Genomic DNA, 21,741 nt, shown 5'->3' with positions numbered 1-21,741 from the left:
CAGCCTGGGTGGCTCAGCAATTTAGCGCTGCCTTCAGCCCAGGGCGGGATCCTAGAGACCCGGGGTCGAGTCCCACGTCGGGCTCCCTGCATGGAGCCTGCTTCTCCCTCTGCCTGTGTTTGTGTCTCTGCCCTCCCCCGCCGTGTGTATCTCATGAATATATAAATAAAATCTTAAAAACAAAATAAAGTTAGTGTGTCATCATATAGATGTTGTATAACTTATTTAATTATCCCATGATTGCTGTGTGTATGTGTATGTGTGTGTGTTTTATCATTTTCAGCTTTTGGCTACTATAAATAGTGCCTCTGGTGAACTTTTTGTAGTTGAATTTGGGGATTACAGCTTAAAGAGTTCTCTTTACCTCTGGGAGAGATGTACCATTGCTCTACTTTTCTGGCCTGCTTCTTTTACAGATACACATTTGAAAGCCAGTTAACCCCAGCTTGCATATCCCTATCCCATTTATAAATTCAAGAGTGTGCAGATTGGAGATAGCATCCTTTAATTTGTAATTTGTTATGGCAGTTATTTAATACAGAAGAAAATAGATGGGATATAATGGTGGCTATATTCATTATAATTGTCATTTTTAGGATGTAATTTTCCTTATGAAAATGTGCTACTTATTTTATGATGAAATAAATGTCATTTGGTTACCAGAAGTTAACTTACAGCCAGCTTTCAGAAATGTGACTTTTCCGGGGCACCTGGGTGACTCAGTCAGTTAAGCATCTTCTTCGGCTCAGGTCATGATCCCGAGGTCCTGGGACTGAGCCCTGCACTGGGCTCCCTGCTCAATGGGGAGCCTGCTTCTCCCTCTCCCTCTGCTGCTCCTATTGTTTGTGCTCACTCTCTTTTTCTGTCAAAAAAAAAAAAAAAAAAAAACCTAAAAAAAAAAAAAGAAAGAAAACAAGAGAATCTTTTTCCACTAATGAAGCCCTGTGGTATATTTAGTGCTTGGTTTTACATACAGCTTGGCTGTATTACAGTATGTCTGTTTATTAATCACATACTTCATAAAAATGAAAAATCACAATACCCTGTTTTGCAGAAGATGAAATGGAGGCTCAATGAGTCTAAATGGTACATTTTTTTTTTCTTTTTAGTAACAAGAGATAAAAAGATAGACCTTCAGAAAAAACAGACTCAAAGAAATGTGTTCAGATGTAATGTGATTGGGATGAAAAACTCTGGGAAAAGTGGAGTCCTTCAGGCTCTTCTTGGAAGAAACTTAATGGTGAGAGTTCTCAAATAATAGAGTTTTATCTAACAAATTTTTGTAGTTATGAGTTTATATGATTTTTCATAGCCATTAACTTTTTTAGGTGATAACTAGAGCTCAGTGGCCTGTGTATATTAGTAAAGGACAATCTAAGAGTAACAACAATCCTGTTGAACTGTCTTTATCTTTGTTTCATTTGTGTTAGCTGTCATTTGTCTTCTTTTTCCTCAATAGTATTTAGGTCGGAATTAAATGAATACATATGTGAAAGCACCTGACATAGGTGCTTGGCATGAAATAAATGTATAGTGGGGATCCCTGGGTGGCTCAGTGGTTCGGCACCTGCCTTTGGCCCAGGGCGCGATCCTGGAGTCCCAAGATCGAGTCCCACATCGGGCTCCCGGCATGGAGCCTGCTTCTCCCTCTGTCTGTGTCTCTGCCTCTCTCTATCTGTGTCTATCATAAATAAATAAATCTTAAAAAAAAAAGAAAGAAATGTATAGTAAATATTTAAAATTGAATACTTTATCTAATTCTGGCTACAGCCCTGTGAAAGGAGATGGATGTGTTTCCAGATGAGTCTCGTGTCAGACCAAATTATAATATAAGGAAAATTGCTGGCAAGTAGCTCTGCAGTACTTTCAGTAATGTAGTTTATTTACTTTTCAGCTGCTGCTTTTCTTTATGCAGAACTCATGCATCTTTTGTCTTAGACCTTAAGAACAAAGAAACAAAATCAATGTCCCCTTTGTACTGATAAATAACACATAGTGAAGGGAAGAATGCCCTTTTATTTATGACGTACCCATACATACATGCAGAGTGTGTGTTGATGAAAACTAGGTACTGTAATTTCTTAACTGTAAATATTGAGACTTTTGGTTGTTTTCAGAGACAGAAGAAAATTCGTGATGATCATAAATCCTACTATGCGATTAACACTGTTTATGTATATGGACAAGAGAAATACTTGTTGGTAAGAAATTCTCTGGCATATAAAGATTACTGATTATTGGGCATATTTGTATATGATTCTTTGAAAACATAATTGGATTTAATTTAATGGCTATGTGTAGAACTTTTGTAATTTTTTTTCCTTTCACCTGGTTTAGTCATTGGAATTAATTTTAATTACCTTGATGTATGTGGTGATTACACGAGTGTAGATATAAGTGAAAATTAATCTATTCATGTGCTTAATTGTATGTTATACACAATAGAAAGTAAAAACAACAATAAAAAATAACTTCTCTTTCTTCTTTCTCCCACTTTTCTTTAAAAAATTTTGTTTTCCACTTCTGTTGACCAGAAATTAATAGGAAAACCTTAACGCAGGTGCTTGGTAGTTTGTCTGTACTCTGCATCGAGTTTTATCTATTTAGCAGAGAGGTGTATGGTTACCAAATGTGTTAGTCTAAAAGAATGAATTAAAGAATTGTATGGCTAAAAATATAATATGAAGTCCAGTAGAAAGAGATTATTACATGTTCTTCTTGGATCCATTCACAGTTTGGTTTGAACCCTGATCCCCCATTGATTAACTGTGTGACCTCAGGCAAGTGTCTTATTCTCTCTAAGCCTGACTTCCTTATTAAATTAGCTAACATGAGGAGCTCCTAACAAATAATAGGTACCAGGAACGCTCATTTCCTTTCATTTTCTTTTTGGGAATAGTTTATTCTGCTACACAGATGATCACATTGAATTTTATACAGTTTTTCCTCCTTGTGATAAAAGTTTTTTTGTCAACTTCTTATTAAACCTTGTTTAACTCCCAATCTTCTCCTGTAAGTATAGTTCTATTTACTGGGTACTCAGTAAATATAGCTGACTGTTAATTTTCCTGTTTTTATTTTTATACTATTCTTTGCAAATTGATGTCTTTCATGTCTCCAAATATCCATGCTGGAAAAGTATTTTATTTGGAATATACTGAATCACTTCTGACTCTGTACTTCCCCTTTCTTCTCAGCATAGGTACACTATCTTACATAACTTTGTAGTACTGAGTTTTACTGTTGTTGGGTCATTGTCATATTATAGGTGGGCTATTTCTTTGGAGGTCTTATAGTCAACATTGGAAAAAAATAGGCAGTGAAGCAGAACAAAATGACCTTAGTGTAAATAGTCTTTTTCTCTGTTTTGTTTTTTTAATTGGTGAGAAGACAAGGTGGTCTGATAGAAAGAAAACAGATTTGAAATCATATTTGAGTTCAAATTTTGGTCAGTTGACTTGCTAGATATGTGTTATCTTAGGCAGTTGACTTAATCTCTTTAGCTTGTCATCTTATCTATGTAGAGAATGCATACAGAGGGCCTGCCTGGGCACACGTTAGTCACTGACTAAATGTTTGCTCCTATAAAACCTTAATTACCAAATTTTCAGTCCAGAGAATCAGAAGCTACTGGGTTAGCTATACTTCCCACCTCTAAAAATAGCCTGAAAAGTTATGCTTAACTAGTACTTTATTTGGAAGTCAAGCAATAATAACACATCATGTCTTTAATTAAACATCAATATTATGATATTAATGTTTCTTATTATCTTTTTCTTTTTACAAGTTGCATGATATCTCAGAGTCGGAATTTCTGACTGAGGCTGAGATCATTTGTGATGTTGTGTGCCTGGTATATGACGTCAGTAATCCCAAATCCTTTGAATACTGTGCTAGGATTTTTAAGGTTTGTTGTTCTTTTGGTCTGTAACTTTATATGGAATTAAATGGAATTGTATAATGTGATGTTTTCTAACCAAAGGGATGCAAGAAAATCACTTGCAGAGCTTTTAAAAAATACATATGTTTGTTCCCATCCCTAAAGGTTACAGTTTCATTCTGAGGTGGTAAAGTCCAATTAAAATTAAAGTGAAGTTCGATTTAAACATTTTAAAAACACTTTTTCCAAAAATACATACATACATACATACATACATACATACATACAAAAAAAACCCACATTTTTTTTACACATGTGACTCTGATATATGCATTTAAAGATAAGAACCTCTACATTAATGGATGGTCTTCTTGACCATTAGTAATGTATGTGGAGAGGTGCCTGATGGGCTCAGTCAGTGGAGCGCACGACTCTTAATCTTGGAGTTGTGAATTCAGGCCCCACATTGGGTGAGAAATTACTTAAAATCTTAAAAAAAAAAAAAAAGGCGTGCACATGGATTATATATTGCCATTTACACAAATAATAATAATAATAGAGCAAGGGGAAAAACCAGAGGCTTGAAAAGCCCTCATTTGCTTTGAGATTATCACCAAGATCCAATAGGAGTAAAAAACTTTACAAAAACTTTACAAAACTTTAAAAAACTTTACAAAATTCGTTGCAAAGAAATTTATTCTAGCATTATTTTTAATTAAAAAACTAGAAATAATTTGGATATCTAACAATAGGAAGATGATTTACTAAATTAAGTTAAAAACAATAACAGTGGAATATTAAACAGCCATTAAAAGTAATGATTTTGGGAGCACCTGGATGGCTCAGTTGGTTAAGCATCCGCCTTCGGCTCAGGTCTTGATCCCTGAATCCTCAGATCCTGAGATCAAGCCCTTGATCGAGCCCTCCAGAGGGAGTCTGCTTCTCCCTCTCCCACTGCCCTCACCCTGCTCTTGCTCTCTATCAAATGAATTTAAAAATCTTTTTAGGGATCCCTGGGTGGCGCAGCGGTTTGGCGCTTGCCTTTGGCCCAGGGCGCGATCCTGGAGACCCGGGATCGAATCCCACGTCGGGCTCCCGGTGCATGGAGCCTGCTTCTCCCTCTGCCTCTGTCTCTGCCTCTCTCTATCTCTCTGTGACTATCATAAATAAATAAAAATTAAAAAAATTAAAAAAAAAATCTTTTTAAAAATAATGATTTTAGGGCAGTCCCGGTGGTGCAGCGGTTTAGTGCCGTCTGCAGCCCAAGGTGTGATCCTGGAGACCCGGGATCGAGTCCTACATCAGGCTCCCTGCATGGGGCCTGCTTCTCCCTCTGCCTGTGTCTCTGCATCTCTGTGTGTGTGTGTGTGTGTTTGTGTGTGTGTCTCATGAATTAAAAAAAAAAAGTTAAAAAGTAAAAATAATGATTTTAAATTCTGAACACATGGAAAATTGAGTACTCTATTTTTAAATGGCTATGTCCAGCATGACTGCAACTATAGAAGCATATATAATTGCATGTATATGTAATGATTTTTATATATACATATATATACATAAATATATAATGATTTTTATCATTATATAAAGACTAATGATAAGAAAAATGAAAATAGTGAAAAAAATAATATAATTGTGAAACAGGTTTTAAAAATGAAAATAATGTGCTTTAGGATAGAGGAATTTAGATGGATTTCTTTTTACTACAAAATATGGTATCTTTTTAATAAAAAAAGATTTATTTTTTTCAAATTGTAGTTAATCTCAAGAGTTGTAGGTTTGTATGGTTGAGAGCGTTAGAAAATTGGCCCCGGTCTTATGAGACTTCCCTGGTCCACTGTCAATCATTGTCTCTTAGTTTACTTTTGCCTTGAAACTGTGTTTTGCCCTGCAAGAGATAATTTTTAGTACACATTTAATTAAATTTAGTAATTTTTTTAACTTGTCTTCAGATTTTGATTTTAGTTTTTATTCCATAGCAACACTTCATGGACAGCAGAATACCTTGCTTAATCATAGCTGCAAAATCAGACCTACATGAAGTTAAACAAGACTATAGTATTTCACCTGCTGATTTCTGCAGGAAACACAAAATGCCTCCACCACAAGCCTTCACTTGCAATACTGCTGATGCACCCAGTAAAGATATCTTTGTTAAATTGACAACAATGGCCATGTACCCGTAAGTACTTGCTCTGCCATCATTTTCATGTTGCATGGTTCATAATATCGTTGCATGCCATCAGTCACAAGGGTGGAACCTTTGTCACGTAGAAGTTGTTCAGCAACAGAAAGAGACTTTGTAATGAGAAGGAACAAATTTGACCAAATGCGAGTTTGGTTTGGGTGCCATAATAAAATTACATAAACAGTGCTTCTGACGGTATTTGTATATTTGTAAGCAGGCTGTAACTATCTTCATAGGATAGTACAATAAAACTCAACCCCCGACACAGCATTAAAAAAAAATTGTCTTATTTCAATAAAACGGGGTTGGCATCATGTTACTCTATACTTTTAAGACATTTCCATATGAACAAAAAATTCATCTTAGTATTTTTCTGTTTATTGACCTTGAGTATGTGGAAGATTCTAAAATACTTTATGAATTTATGTTTAAATTATAGGTATGTTTGAGTTGAGAATATAATGTCTTTTTTAAGTGCTGTAAACAGTAGTTGTAATTGGAATTCCTACTATATAAATGTTTTACATTAAGTGTTGTGAGCCATGAATTTTATGTACATTTATTGTATATCTATACATGCATATACATAAGCACATAACTGTGGACATTTTCATAGCTTACTAACTGCTTTAGAATTGCATGGTTCTTAATGGCATTCTCCTCAAGTACTGTGTGTGTATAACTCTGTTTTGTAACAAGATAGTTTTTCAGGCAGTGCGTTTCTTAGGACTTTAGCTTAATCTATATATTAATTAAGACTCTAAATTATTTTTCTTCTTATGAAAACTGGTATAAAATAGAGTAATAACCAAACATGGCTACAAACTGAAGTCTTTCAGAAAGGTGTTAATTTGCGCAGATTCTTTAAATCCGAGTTAACTTTACTGCTATTCTGTTAACTAATACTTTTTTTAAAAAGGCAGCAAACCCTTGAAATTCTATTTGTATTGGAAGACAAGTCATTCCTATTACTATAAGATAAACAAAATCTTATTTGTGTTTTACCTTTGCTTTAAAAGTCTCATGTATGTTATCTACAGAGAGGATCATTACAGAGACAGACTCTCCCGAGACATGGGCAACACTGATAGAATAGAGAATTTGAGAAAAATCTGGGTCTTTCTAAAAACTGCTTTGTAAGTTACTTTTTCTTTATGGCTTCTGTGGGATTTTGTTGGCATTTTCTTATAGATGACCAGATCTCCTTTCTTGCCATAATTAACATTTAGTAATTATCCAGAAACGCACTGCTTGGTCAGGCTTACTGCCTAACTGTATATTACAGTGGTGGTTTTTTTGTTTTTGTGTTTTTAGGTTTTTTTATTTTTTATTTTTTACTGTGTAAATGCACTATTTTAATCTTATAGATAATCGTAACTGTGTTTTCAGATCTGCATCTTTAAGACATTTTACTGCAATTTGTGTGTGTATGTGTGTGTATATGATAAATGTACATACAGGGACACTTGCTTATATGGTTAATCCCAAACTACTTCTCATGAAGCATCTCCCTGTTGCTAAGCATACTTTGCATCTCTCCTTTTTGGTGGGTGGAGCCTGTGTATGTTGAAGAGTCAGGTTGAATTGATAAAATAACAGATGGATTCCAGTATGACAGCTGGCAGCAACTTAGTAGCATTGATATGTTCATCATCACAAATCAAGTTTTAAAAAGGAATGTCTTGAGTCTATGAGAGTTTAAAAAATTAATTCTCATTTTTCTTCATGTTGAGAATTAGGCATTATTGGGATGCTGCTAATCTCCACAACCATGCCACCGTGTGATGTGGTCTCATCAGATCTCACAAGCTAAGCTAAGTCAGATTGGGCCAGTCCTTTGACTGAGAAGCCTTTAAAAAATGTTCAGGTGTTACAAGAAGTGATGGCATTGATTCATCAGGTGGCGCTCTTCTGAGTGGGTTCTGCGCCAGTACTTCTTCAGGGTGGTGTTATGGCTTTGTATGTCTGAGTGGCTCTGACCACTGACCAGTCACTGGAGACCTCCCTATTTTGGTTGTTAGGATGGAGGTGAAATAGATTGCCCCATGTGCCTGTACCAACTAGTACAACTCCACTCAACCAGAAAGGAGTCAGAAAGCCTCCTAAATTTCATATCTAATATTAATTGGACCCATTGTTGATTTTTATATCCTTACCTAGAGTTTCATACTGTCGTACTTAGCTGCTGTGTTTTAGTAGCAGATGAAATCAACCCTATATTTTGTTCAAGTGGAAATTTATGAAGCACTTTGATTTCCTTTGGGAGCCTGGGTGCTTGATGAATTAAAGACGATGTTGTTCATATCTCCTCAGGGTTGAATATACTCGTCTTTTGGCTCTTTTGTGTATTTGTCACTCTTCTCCTTCCTGGTTTTCGGGCATGTGTGTATGCTGAGGGAGGAGGGAATGGTTATTTAAATGCTAGCAAACTTTGTCCTTTGGTGGGTGCTCTGGCTTACTCAGTTTTTCTTTTTATTAATTTACATGAGGGTGCCATCTATTGCTGTGCATACTTATTCCACTAAAGCTCTTATAATAATAATTCCATCCCCCCTCCAAAAAAAGCAAGAGTGTTAGTTAATTTTCCTTAGGTTTTCTATAGGGAGGGAGGAGGGAGCTATTGCTGTTTATTATATTTTTGGTAAATGTGGAATTCTGCACAACTTTAGCATGCCCCACACTGTCCTTTTTTCCTTAGTGTTGCTTATGCCTAAATCTTTTTTTTTTAAGTTGGCACACCCTAACTTGTGCCATATTTGCAAGTAAGAACTCAACTCCTGTCCTTCTGTGTGTTTTCGCAGCCATGCCCGGTTACGCTGTATGTGCACCTGCAACAGGTGTACATTTTGCATCTGTCAGAACTTCCTCAACTCAGACTTGCTGCAATCTGTAAAGAACAAAATCTTCACTGCAGTTCTTAACAGGTTCTTAACTTTATTTACTGGGTACCAGGCATTCTGTTAAAATACCAAAGAAAAAAGTGGATACCTATTTATTATACAGATACTACAAAGACCACAAACCAACTGATGCCCAACTAACTTCTACTAAAATTCTCACCATGGTGACGGTGTTTTTAGGGGACTATAAAATAAGATTTTGGATTTCTTTTTCATGAAGGAAGCTAAAGTATTGTTCATATTACAGGATAGTTTGTGTAGGGAGATTAACATCTTTTGGTTGAGAGTTATAGAAATAGACTAGGACTTTTGTAGTAAGGAAAAGGCACATTGATCTCAAATGTTAAACTGTACTCAGCTTACGTTCAACTAATATACTTAACTAAAACCATACTAATGCAAAAAAAAAAAAACATACTAATGCCAACAGTATCTTAGGTTTGAAAAATTTCTGTATTGTCAGTTCCTGGAATGTTTATTTGAAGAGCATGACTTCTGGAAATGAGAATCACAGCCAACTTTGAGGATTCAAAGGAATGTGGGAAAGAACAAAAGATCTGTAGTACTAATTTTTGAGGTCTTTATAATCAAGCCCAAAACATGAAATATGCTTAGAAAGTAATAAGGTTTTTAGAAAGGGAAGAAAAATAAACAAACAAAAGGTAGGATATTTACATTCCCTCAAAGCAAAGAACTTGGAAGGTTATATTCTTATTCTGGTCATGCTTACATTATTCAGATTTACATTTTGTGAGCATTTAAGAGCCTATGTACTATTAATTTGAATCTACTGTAAATTGTGTCTAAAGATGAATGAGTGTTTTGAAATTAACATTCAGATGTCATTGGGAGCTGGGCTTGATTAAGACAGATCTTCAAGCTTAATCAATTTTGGTTAGAAATGGGTCCATTTTTGCTTACCATTGGACTCTCACTGAAGGCAAGGCTCCAACGGTACCAAATAAAAGGATAGTTTGTGTCCACCAGGAAGAGTAGTAGTTGTGGCTATGAAACAGTGAGACTTTATTTAATGTGGGTCAGAAACTGATTTTGAAGGCATTCTAAAAAGAGATTTGATGACGTTTTGAGCACTAGCAGCTCTGGAATAAGAATGCAGCCATCTCAGGTGACTGCTTTGAAGGGACTGCCACACTAATTTGGTGGTAAAGTTCTGCCTCTGTCCTTTGAACGGCACCTTACAAAGTAGTAACACAGATTTGCTCATGATGACTATCTGGGAAAATGCAAGGCTAGTTCAAACCAAACAACATTCAAGAGCTCCAGTGTTAGAAATGGTAGAGTTGGAAGAGATTTCAGAATGCATCTGGCCTAACCTCCCATTAGAATGCCTTCCTGAAAGCCTTCCTGTGGAGAGTACTGTTTACCTGCTGATGGCTTTCCTCATTGGAGAGGGTTTTTGCTTTTACCTTTGCTCTTTATTTTTATTTTTTAACTAAAATGATTTCCCTATAACTTTCTCTCCTTTAGTTTTAGTTCTGCCCTTTAGAACAACATACGACTATTCTACTCCCTCTTCAACATAGCAATCCATCAGACATTTGAAGACGGCCATCATGTCTCCCCTAATTTTCTCTTCTCCAGGTAGAACATCCCCATTTCTTTCAGCCTTTTCTTAAATTAGATGGTTTAGTGACCTCACCAGTCCTGATTGTCCGCAGCTGTGAAAGCCCTTTTGGTTTTCAGAGTTCCTCTTAAAAGAGGTGCCACTGAGAATGGAGAGCAGTGCTCTAGGTGTGATGGGGCTGGTCCAGAACAGTGGGTAGTCATGTTCCACAGTTAGGACAGCACCTGTCTGCTGCATGAATTAACTTTTTTAGCAGCCCATCCCACTGTTGATGCATATGAATTTTGGGGCTCATTGAAATCAGATCTTTTTTCATATGAAGTACTATTAAGGCAGTGTCCCCTCCTCTCTAATTGTGTACTTGACATTTTTAGTTGACTCTTTGAATATAAACACAGATACATATATATCTCTATTAAATGTCATATTCTTCTTTTTGATCCATTTGTTCTAGCTCAGTCATTTCAAACATTATTTCTGTCATTTGTCCCATTATATATCTCTCTTGGCATTGTGTTATTTGCAAACTTGGTAGATATGTCTTCTTTATCTTTCAAGTTATTGATAAAAAATAATGTTGAATACCCAAAGATTGGAGAGAGAGGGGGAGCCAAAGCCAGCAAGCCCTAAAGTATTCCATTGGAGAACTCTTTTCCCAATGACACATGTTTAAAATTCTTGGGGAAAGATTATTCTGTAAATTAAAAATATTATTATCCAGTCCATATTTTATATCTTATTATCTTACAAGATATTTCATAGAGGGCTTTTTTGAAATCAATATGTATTTTCTAACACAGTCCTCTGATCTACCAGTGCAGTAATTTTATCTAAATAGGAAGTGACATCTATTTGGTGTCTTATTCTTGGTGAACCCACCTTGGTTCCTAATAATTGCTAATCAAAAACCATCTACTTTATTTGTTCTCAAAGATCTTCAGTGTCCATAATTGCAGACTGAATTCATTGTCTGGATCTTAGTGACAATTTTATTCTTAGGTCGATTTAATCTGCTTCCAAATGAAAAAGGTTGGGTGTGTATTAATGGATGAGCTTGCTCATAATAAAGTACTCTACAATGATCTTTGAAGGGAAATCAGTATATTTTGTCATATCTATTTATAAACTAGAACTAATTTGATGGTAATGTTAGCATACATCCCTGACATCTAGTAATCAAGAATGGGATGAATAAAAAAGAGAAGGAGGGAAACCAACATACCTTTCAAAGAATTCCATCTTGATTTCTTGTAGTGTTTCAAAATTTTATAGAAGCACAGTGGAAATTGAGGAGTTCTGTATTGAAGTTTCTCCTTGTTTATAAAAGGTTGTTGGTAAGGTAGGTGGGGGTAGAGCCCCAAATCTTAAGTACCTAAGGGTCCGAGTAGTTAATGTAAATGAAGAAGGTGACCCAAGTATGAGAAGTAAGAGACGTCGGGACTATGATAGGCCCTATCCAAAAGATGCAGCCACAGCTCAGCCCTGGCCTTTTGTTGTTGTCCAGGCTGAGTGTTGCCAGGTCTTCTGATTCTGTGAGACACTAGAAATCAAGATTTTTTTTTTTTTGAAATCTGGATTTTTATGTGAAATTTCCTGCTATTCAAATAATGGCAAGTAAATTTAAGTCTTTAAAAGTACTCTTCAGAACAAAACATGTTTACAGACCACCAGGTTGCAACCTCAGTCTTAAGATATGGCCTAGAGTTGTGAAATTGCAGGCAAAAAAAAGAAAAAAGAAAAACATACACCTAAGGAATGAAAATGTCTTTTTTCCCCTTCCTACCAACCAAATTCTACTCCCTTTTTCATGAAGAATCTGAAAAAGTTGTGGGGTGATGGGGTCACCTCCTTTCTCTACTATCTCTCAGGTTGTGGCAGCCTTTGGTGGTGGGTCACTCTTGGTTTGCCACGCCAGAGATATCTTAATTTTATAAAGCAGAAAAAGGATTGATTAATTGGGTGAAAGTCATTTAGGAATTTTTCACTGTAATTCACTAGGGAGGAGTCTCCCACTCAACAGTAAGCCTTAAGTCTTTGGTTTTAGAAGCTTGCCACGTCTCGTGTTTGACTTAGAACTGTAAAAGAGTAGTTTTAAAATTTTTATTTAAGCAAAATGTTCATTAAATACCTGCAAAGAAATTAATAGGCAGATATTGGTACATACATCTTGGTCTCAAATTTAGTGCCTTCTTTAGTGTGCTTGTAATAAACATGTTGGTTGTTGAAGCAAATCACTTCCAGAGATAGTACATGTTTGAGACAATGGTCTCCCTATACCTCCCCTTGCCCCTGTGATTTATTCATTTGAATCCTTAAGTTCCTGCTTTAGATAGGATCTGCTGTGACCTGGGGCAGAATCTGAAGATGAAGAAGATTTGGACCTGCCTTTAAATACTATGTTTTCAGTAACCTTAGTCCCTCAGGCTACAAAAGGAAGTGTAATAACCTGATCATGAGAGGATTTAAGCCTAATTATATTTAGGCAGTTCCCACAGATTCATTTCTGAAATTAACCGTTTTTTCCCTAGCTGTCTGTCTTTGACCAGTAAACATTGCCTCCCCCTTTTTTGAGCTTATTTACTGACACTACATCTTTTAAGTAGAGAGTAGTAATAAAGTTTTTTTCTTTTTAATGTAATTGAATATATATTTCAAGATGTGAAATCAGTGTTATTATGTATCTGATATGGAACTTTAGTAATTATGATCTCACCCTTGTGATCTGGACAGATTTATGTTTTTCTTTAGAATAATTTATGAATAATGAATTATTGGAATTTAAATACATTTGGAAGATGATTAATGTGGTCAGAATGATTTTAATCTGTGGCAATGCTTTCATTTCAAATAGTGTAAATTATGGTACTGGGAAAATATGCCTTCTGATTTTATTTTAATTTTAATTACCTTTTGAATCTGAAAGTTAAAATGATTATGTAAGAGTGAGCTGGATTGTTGGTTTGAACTACCCAGGATTTTAGTTATCAAGTATTTATTATTCCAACTTCAGAAGACTCCTACTTTGCATGAGGATGTTACTGTACTGCAATGTGCTGTGGACTTTAATTTGTCCTTTCCTTTAGGTGTTCATTTTAATTTGTATGTCTGTGTCACTTAGTCATTTTTTTTAACTTCTCTCAGTCCCTATCCCAGCTAATTTCTGTGTGTAATCCTCCCACTTTTCCTAACCTATAATTTAATCAGAATTACTTTATAATTTCTTATTTTGGTGTGATTTTCTTTGGTACGTATTTTGGTTTTAGGATTTCTCTCATCCCATTTTATTATTTGTATCGACCATATAAATTATTTGTTCTTAAGTTTAGTAGCAGCATTTTACTTTAGCGACCAACTGCATAGTTCACATGAGTATTTACAGTGACCCAGAGGTATGATGGACAGTCATTATTCTCAGTGAATTCTTTAATTTTTTTAATGCATTTTTTAAATTGCATGTATGTGGCATTTATTTTAAGCCATTTATTAGTGACATTTGCCCATATTGTTTTAATAATCACCTAAGTTGCTCCTTCATGGACTTTAAAACTGTGTGACTTAATAAGAACCCGTTTTTTGAAGAAAGATTTTATTGTCACACTGAAATGAACTGCCTTTTCATAGGTTTGCCTTAAGAAGAGGATAAGTACCTAGAAATCTTAATGTAACACAGTCTTCTGGAAATGTTAAGAGTTCTTAGAATATTATGGTAAACTGTTGTATCCAAAAAAGCCTGTCCTGTGTTTTAGTTTCATATGAAACTTCTCTGTTCCCTTGTATCAAAGTCCTTACAAGGCTTTTCTTTTAATTAGGATACGTAGTCTTATGTTTAAAATTATACAAGAGTTTATATTATAGATTCTCCTTAAGTAAGCTGCTGCTTGCTTATACATTTTAAATTTTTGCCATTTGTTAAGAGTATTAAAGTTTGCCACAAGGTGGAGTTTACCTGCTCTGATCTTTAAGTATCAGTAGGTTACATATAAATATTATATGTTTCCCATATATCTAGGATCATTTATAATTTTGGTTCTTCTAATGCTTGGTGAAACATTTCTTGACATTGATGCACACTTAATGCCCTTTTCCAAAGTATGTTACTATTTAGGCATGCTCAGTTAACATGATTTCATATGATTTGTGTTGCAATTTATCTTTGTTGAATACTATATTTTGACTTCTTAATCTGTTTTGAGAACTATCTTATTAAGAGATTTCATGTCTGCTAGTTCAATTAGAACTGTCATTATTAAAATTATTATTAAAAATAGTGGCATCATTATTAGAAATGAATGTATAAGATACTTCACCAGGCAGAAACAAAACACCAAGAAAACTTTGAGAGGAATAACAGCAGGGAGGCCCAGAAGACTTTAAAAAAGCAAGTGAAATACTTAAAAACAGAACACTTAACTATAGTTTTGGTGACCTCGGTATAATTTTCCACTTGAGCTATGAAATTTCAACGAGGAAAAAGCTGTGTGTGCTATCTATGAGCCCTAGTAACTACATTACATGCATTACAGTTACATAGGCAGTTGCAAAGTATTAACTTAAAAATTCATACTTGAAATACATATGTGGATAGAAAGAACATTCATATTCCTACATTTGTGTACCTCTGATTTGGGTTTGGTAAGATGAGAAGAATGCAATCTAAGAAATTCACATTTATTTCTGAAAAGTTGTACAGGACGGCTGGTAAAAGTGCCTGGGTGGAACTGCTCTTTCTGCTCTTGAGTCTGCTCCACTGAACTTTTCTTTCTTCCTCATCATAGCCTGCAACTGATATCTGGACCTTTCTGAATGTTCCCCCCTCCTTAAATTGTAATTTTTGCAGATATTTAGGTCTCTGCAATATAGTTTTTATACCCCAGACCTAAAGTCCTGGGACACGTTATAAAAAACAATATTAAAAATGCTCTATTTGGGAATAGCTAGAATGGTTTAATTCCATTAAGCCCTTTAGAATTTGATTATTTTGTTTTTGTTTTTGTTTTTTTTTTATAAATTTTTTTTTAAATTTTCATTTATTTCTGATAGTCACAGAGAGAGAGAGAGAGAGAGGCAGAGACACAGGCAGAGGGAGAAGCAGGCTCCATGCACCGGGAGCCCGACGTGGGATTCGATCCCAGGTCTCCAGGATCGTGCCCTGGGCCAAAGGCAGGCACCAAACCGCTGTGCCACCCAGGGATCCCAGAATTTGATTATTTTGTTTCTAAATATTGCAACTGATACCATTCCTCCTATTATTGCTCAAATACATTGAACCAATAAAAATTTTAACTCCTATTTTTATATATATCATAAATTACAGAGTGAATCAAAAGTATCTTGTATGCCTTCTTTAAGGCATTCTGTGTAAAGGTACATAGGAATTATGGTCACTCTGTTATATGCCTTGTGTGATTGTTTACACAAACACTTCTTAATTTAGGTCTTTATTGCCTGAAGTTTGAAACCTTTCCTTCCCTCTGCCGTATTAAGTAGCAGCATAGCAGCCGACTGGCTGGCTGAATTGGTAGAGCATGTACCTATTGATCTCCAGGTTGTGAGTTCAAGCCCCACATTGGGCATTTAAAAAAAAAAAAAAAAGGTGCTTGTTATCTGATAGATGTATGGGCCCTTAGCACTTCTAAGCAGAAAACCAGCATCTGATATGGAAGAAATTTCCACCTAAGAGCTCAGAAGCTCTGCAAAGCTTCAGATGATTAATTAAGGAATATATTCCAGTATTTAGGCATTATTTCTTATGTTCTAAAACGAGATACTGCTGAACTAAATTATTGTACGTAGAGAAGGAAAATCTGATTCTGGTATATCAATAGATTTTTTTAAAAAGAATTTTTATACACACATGCACACACATTTTTGACCTTTAATACTCATTTTTGAGAAGTCTTTTAAGGAAACTATACTAAATACAGAGAGAAATTGTCTGTAGAAGGATATTTACCACTTATAGTCACCAGTAAATGGAGACAGTCACCTACAGAGGAATGGGATATAATAAGGCTGTTTAAAATGATGTTTCTGGGGGTGCCTGGGTGGCTCAGCCACTTAAGCATCTGCCTTTGGTCCAGGTCATAATCCAGGGTCCTGGGATCAAGCCCCACATTGGGCTCCCTGCTCAGTGGGGAGTCTGCTTCTCCCACTGCCCCTCTACCTGCTTGTGCTTGCTCTCTCTCAAATAAATCTTTTAATAAAATAAAATGATGTTTCTGTAATTTATGAAAAATCCTTACATAATAGTAAATTTTTTAAGGATATAAAATTATATAAATTATACATATTGTGTTTGCAGCTATGAAAGAAACACATAGAAAAAGTCTAAAAAAAAAAAAGTCTAAAAAGAAATACCCAAAGTTTTAATTAGTTGCCTTAGGTGATGGGACTCTAGGTGATTTTTCTTCTTCCCACTTTTATTTTCCTTGTATCTTATAATGAGCCTATATTACCTTTCTGACAGTAAAAAATAATAATAATAATAAACTAAAAAAATATGCCATAAGATAATTTATTCTAAGAAGATATGTGAGTCATTTTTTAAAGAATTATACTTTTGAATTGCAGAGTTTCTTTTTGCTTGAGTTTAGAAATGAACTAGAAAGCAGCTTTATGAAAAGCTCTGAGCTTGAGACTTGAAATGACAAACATGACTCAGTTCTTATAGTTATGGAATACAATTAAGATCGTCACGTTGTTCTCTATTCAGGTGTTGTCAGTCAGCTAAGCAGTGATAAATGTGCCATCCATTTGCTTTCTCATATAGAGAGAGCCTGATTAGTGCAGCTTTTAAATGCACGTGCTAACGGTATGAAATAGGTCTCTAAGTCGCTTTCCGTGTCTACCAGTGTCTTAAATAACCATTATATCATTGATGGAGTCATTGAAGTATATCTTAGGAGTTAAAGTTGCCTTAAGATTTAAACTAGCTGTATCTTGACTATGTATCTATATTGTTTCTCATATATGAATATGAACTGCTGTTCTGCCTATTGAAGGCTGTACTGTAGCTTGGGGAAAACCATAATCACTATCTTGAAATGTAAAGGTAAACTAAGCAATAAAGTCAGAATATATTCATGAATGGTAATACTTTCTTAAAATACAACAAAGGGAGCTGTGTGAAACTGATTCCCATACTTGAAAAATATTTATGAGAAATCATTTTGACTGATTTTAATGTGATGACAGCTAGTTTTAATCCTAACCCCTTTCTTCCCTAAATTAAAACATAAATGTAAAAAAATCTTTTGAAAGTCCTTCACCAGTAAAGATGCATAAAAATCAGAGAGACCAAAGCTGAAGCAAAAGCTCTAACGCCCTTATAGCCTATGTTCTCACTTTAAATTCTATGCATCTTTATTGATTTGGAGTTCTAAACTTTGAAACTCTCATCATAGATCTATGATAGTCCCTGAGTTTGGGGCATTGGGCTCAATTTTTTTATAGATATATGTTTGCAGTTATTGGTAGTCTGCAATTAGAAGCATCAATAAATGTCATAACTAATAGTTGTTAGCTTCATTTTTAATGAAAACTTGTGGTCACCACATACTGTGAGGTACTGCTTAGGTACTGGTTTCAAGGGCTTCATTTAGTGTGTCAGATCCACCAGGACTAGCCTCTAAGGGATATGTAGAGAATGTCTATAACAGCCGTAGGTTTTCTTGTCTGGTATGGGAGTGTTTTTAAAAAGTACACATAGATTTTTTTTTTTTGAAGTTTGGCAGTTTGTTACAGAATACATTTATTTTAAATATAGAAAGCATGAGATGCATCATATTAGGGTGGCAACTCAATTTATGTGTGGGATGTTTAATTGAGAGATGTTATTTTCAGTCCCCTTCTTTTGTGAGCTCTGCTGTGAACTGCAAACTGTGTGCATGTGTATAAAAGGTTAAGAGCCCGGGTAGCTGAGTGGGGTGCCATGCTGTTAGCAGACGATGAAAGCAGTATTACCCACCAGGTGCACGCCGTCAGCTCTGTAGAAGATTCCATCTTCATGGAGTCATCTCATGGTCCACTTTTTCTTGAAGCCAGGTAACATTTCCCACAACCAGTGGGTTGGCCTTTGAGTTTTTCCAGCTGGAAAAACCGAAACCTAAGAATTTTCTTCCCTAACTTTAAATAAATAAATAAATAAAACATTGCCTGTTGGAGGAACTAACTCACAAGGTGGAATGGACCTGTGTTTTTATCACTTCGCTTTATAAAATAATACTTACATCAGGAGTGATTTTTTTATTTTTTATTTTTTTTAGGAACTGGGGAGAATAAGATATTGGAGCGCTGTGTGTTGTTTTGCCATGGTGATAAGCATGGAGCACTCTGGCTTGTATTATAGACTTGTTTCTAGGATGTGCAGATTGCATTTTGTGATAACTAATCTGATCATCACTCTTTGACTATTACTGAGGCAAAGTCATTGCTTACAATTGATGTTCTTGGCTCTTAACTCTTTTGCATATGTCAGCATCTTGGTCTTTTAATGATGTCTGACTTTTGCTTCAGATCTGTGTGTTTTTTAGTTGCAAAATAACCTGAACTAGAAAGTCTCCTTAAGCTCTTAATTCTGTAAGTTTTCTACATTTCCTCAATTATGTTCCTTTAACTAAAACTTCAGGGACACTTAAATAAAATATTCCAACTTTTGCTTTAAACTGTTATCCTCTCTATGGTAAGCTGTCATACTTGAGACTCTTGAGGGTGCTTAGCAGTGTCATTAACTGAGCATGCTCACAAACTCAGTTTGTGGTACAGGCTGTCCCTGTTCTTGTCATACATTGTATGGCTTCTTTTCTGTCATTTACCTTTCGGTCCATCATGTTACATTATGTCCTTTAGTTGGTACCATTGTCACTGCCTGTCTGACTAATACCAGGGTTGGTTTTTGTTTTGTTTTTAATATTATTTCTTTAATCATCAGTAACCCAATTAATGCAAACTGGTAAATTTTCCCCATCCCCTTTGGGATTTAAAAATTTTTTTTGGTAAATTTTTAAGGGGATCAGTGTTTCCAAAGTTGACTTTAAGCATTGCTCTTAGAAAAGTATGGTCACTTGTCACCTAACTGCTTACAAGGTAGCTTTCAATCCCTGGGGACAAGAGATCGCATATTAAATTCCATGAAATTAACTCTCAGAATTGTGAGATCTCAGTTTCACCTCTCATGTTGAAGGACTGTGGTGGGATTAAAAAGTAGTAGGTTGATTTGTCTACATTCTCTACATTCCATGTGAAGAAAATGTCTAAAATTTTAGAGCTGTTATCTCCCAAGTAGTAGCTAATTGTAAAGACATTCATCTTTATTAATGCCTACATTATGTCTTAAGATAATGATTATCTAAGCAATGTACATGTGGCTATATTGATAAATGTTTTTGGTAAGCGTTATTGTATGCAATTAGCCTGACAAGTGTGCTAATACTTCCCTAAAAGTAGACTATTAATGTAATTGTCATTTTTTCATACTAATCATGTTTCAAACATTAATTATATTTTCTGACTACAGGCACGTGACACAAGCTGACCTCAAGAGCTCCACGTTTTGGCTTCGAGCAAGTTTTGGTGCTACTGTTTTTGCAGTTTTGGGTTTTGCTATGTACAAAGCATTGTTGAAACAGCGATGATTAAAAAAAAAAAATACTGGCCCTACCAAAAACAAATACTTTTATGTATTTATGTATGCTTTAAATTCTGCTAGAAATATTGAGATATTTATACATGCAGAGTTACTTTATTAATATTTGTAATTCATGCATAAGAGTATTTTAATGATAGTTATAACTGCAGTATTGGCTAGCATATGGAAAGAAAGAGCTTATCAGCCAAACTAAAATGGCTAAATCTCAGAGGCCAAAAGGGAATATTTTGTAAATAATGTACATATTCAGGCAAGATATGGTCTCCCAAACTGAATTCTAGAAATGATGTTTCTACACGGTATTGTTAGTGTTCGGTTGGCTCACTCTCCTAGGTCTAAGTCAGCTCAGAGATTGTATTTACTCATGAATCAGTTATTTATTTCACATTTTACTCAGAATGATCCTTTGGGTTCTTTAAAGAACATGAGACACAATTTGCCATTTTCTCTCCGTTTTTAAAAACCGATGAGTCAGGGTCAGCTCACACCTCTCTTTCAGTCACTCGTCGTAGGCCAGCCTTGAAGCTGTTGTGCAGTCTAGGAAGTTGCATAGCTGAGTGAAGTGGTTCTTTAAGGAAGGAGTGAGTTAAAGGCAGGTAGCTGGGGCGTTACCTAAATGATTATGTTGCTTCCTTTGTCTGTATGTGGATTTTATAGCCCTTTCAATCAAATGAGAAAAAAGATTTGTATATTATCAATGTTTTTAGTTTAAATAAACAGTCACCATTACTACTATTGAATTTCCTCCCCCAGTGTACATCATTCTATGACGGCCGTGTCTATTATAGTGTGTTACTGTAGCTGCATGTGTCATAAAGTGTTCTATATCTGGCTAGGATAACCCGGAGGCAGCACTTTTTTAAATAGTAAAATAAATCAAATGACTATAAACTCTCATGATAAACCTATTTTTTTCCATCATCAACCTTTTCGAGTATTTAAATAAATAACTGCTGTGTACCGTGATCTCGAGTTTTTTGTCTTATGAAGTAAATATTTCTGTACGGATGTGAATGAAATCCTCTGGTTTCTATCTTTCTTACCTCAAAAATTATTTTTTGTTCAAGATAATACTCATTAGGAAAGAAGATAGTATGATTTGTATATATAAGAGGGAAGTCTTTTTTTGTTTTTTGTTTTTTAAAGATTTTATTTATTTATTCATGAGAGATAGAGAGAGAGGCAGAGACACGGGCAGAGGAAGAAGTAGGCTCCATGCAGGGAGCCCGATATGGTACTCGATCCCAGGACTCGAGGATCACGCCCTGAGCTGAAGGCAGGCGCTAAACTGCTGAGCCACCCAGGGATCCCTGGAAGTTTGTTTTTTAAAGTTGTGGGCAAACCTGTTCTTCAGGAAGGCCAGTTGTTTTCTCCTGCATGTACCTAACACGTGTGGTTTCTTCTGGGACTTACATGCTTATCTGCTCCTCTAACATGGATTTTTTTTTTTCCTTTTCACTGTTCTGATGGATGTCTAAAGATCACAGTCCCTGAGCAGCTGGTAACAGCATAATTTACAAGCTATACACTTGTGAAATAATC

General features: G+C 35.3%; 1 protein-coding gene across 8 annotated transcripts in view; it reads left to right on the top strand.

The window, feature by feature from the left end:
- Positions 1-21,165, top strand: part of RHOT1 (ras homolog family member T1) — a 64,939-nt gene extending 43,774 nt beyond the window's left edge. For 2 of the 8 annotated variants that reach the window (XM_055322525.1, XM_055322517.1), the window contains exons 15-21: positions 1,110-1,240; positions 2,118-2,201; positions 3,788-3,907; positions 5,860-6,062; positions 8,870-8,992; positions 18,453-18,596; positions 20,068-21,165. In XM_055322525.1, the coding sequence (XP_055178500.1) occupies positions 1,110-1,240; positions 2,118-2,201; positions 3,788-3,907; positions 5,860-6,062; positions 8,870-8,992; positions 18,453-18,596; positions 20,068-20,185 (923 nt within the window). In that variant the 3' untranslated portion in view covers positions 20,186-21,165. Of the gene's footprint in view, positions 1-1,109; positions 1,241-2,117; positions 2,202-3,787; positions 3,908-5,859; positions 6,063-7,108; positions 7,205-8,869; positions 8,993-10,456; positions 18,597-18,817 lie in introns of those variants that run through there. The other 6 variants (XM_055322567.1, XM_055322535.1, XM_055322542.1 and 3 more) reach the window with 6 other exon arrangements.
- Positions 21,166-21,741: the final 576 nt, after the last annotated feature.

Source organism: Nyctereutes procyonoides, unplaced genomic scaffold, assembly GCF_905146905.1.
Source record: "Nyctereutes procyonoides isolate TBG_1078 unplaced genomic scaffold, NYPRO_anot_genome, whole genome shotgun sequence".
Lineage (NCBI taxonomy): Eukaryota > Metazoa > Chordata > Mammalia > Carnivora > Canidae > Nyctereutes > Nyctereutes procyonoides.
Note: the sequence above shows the minus strand (reverse complement) of the source record. Positions and strands in the feature narration are given on the sequence as shown.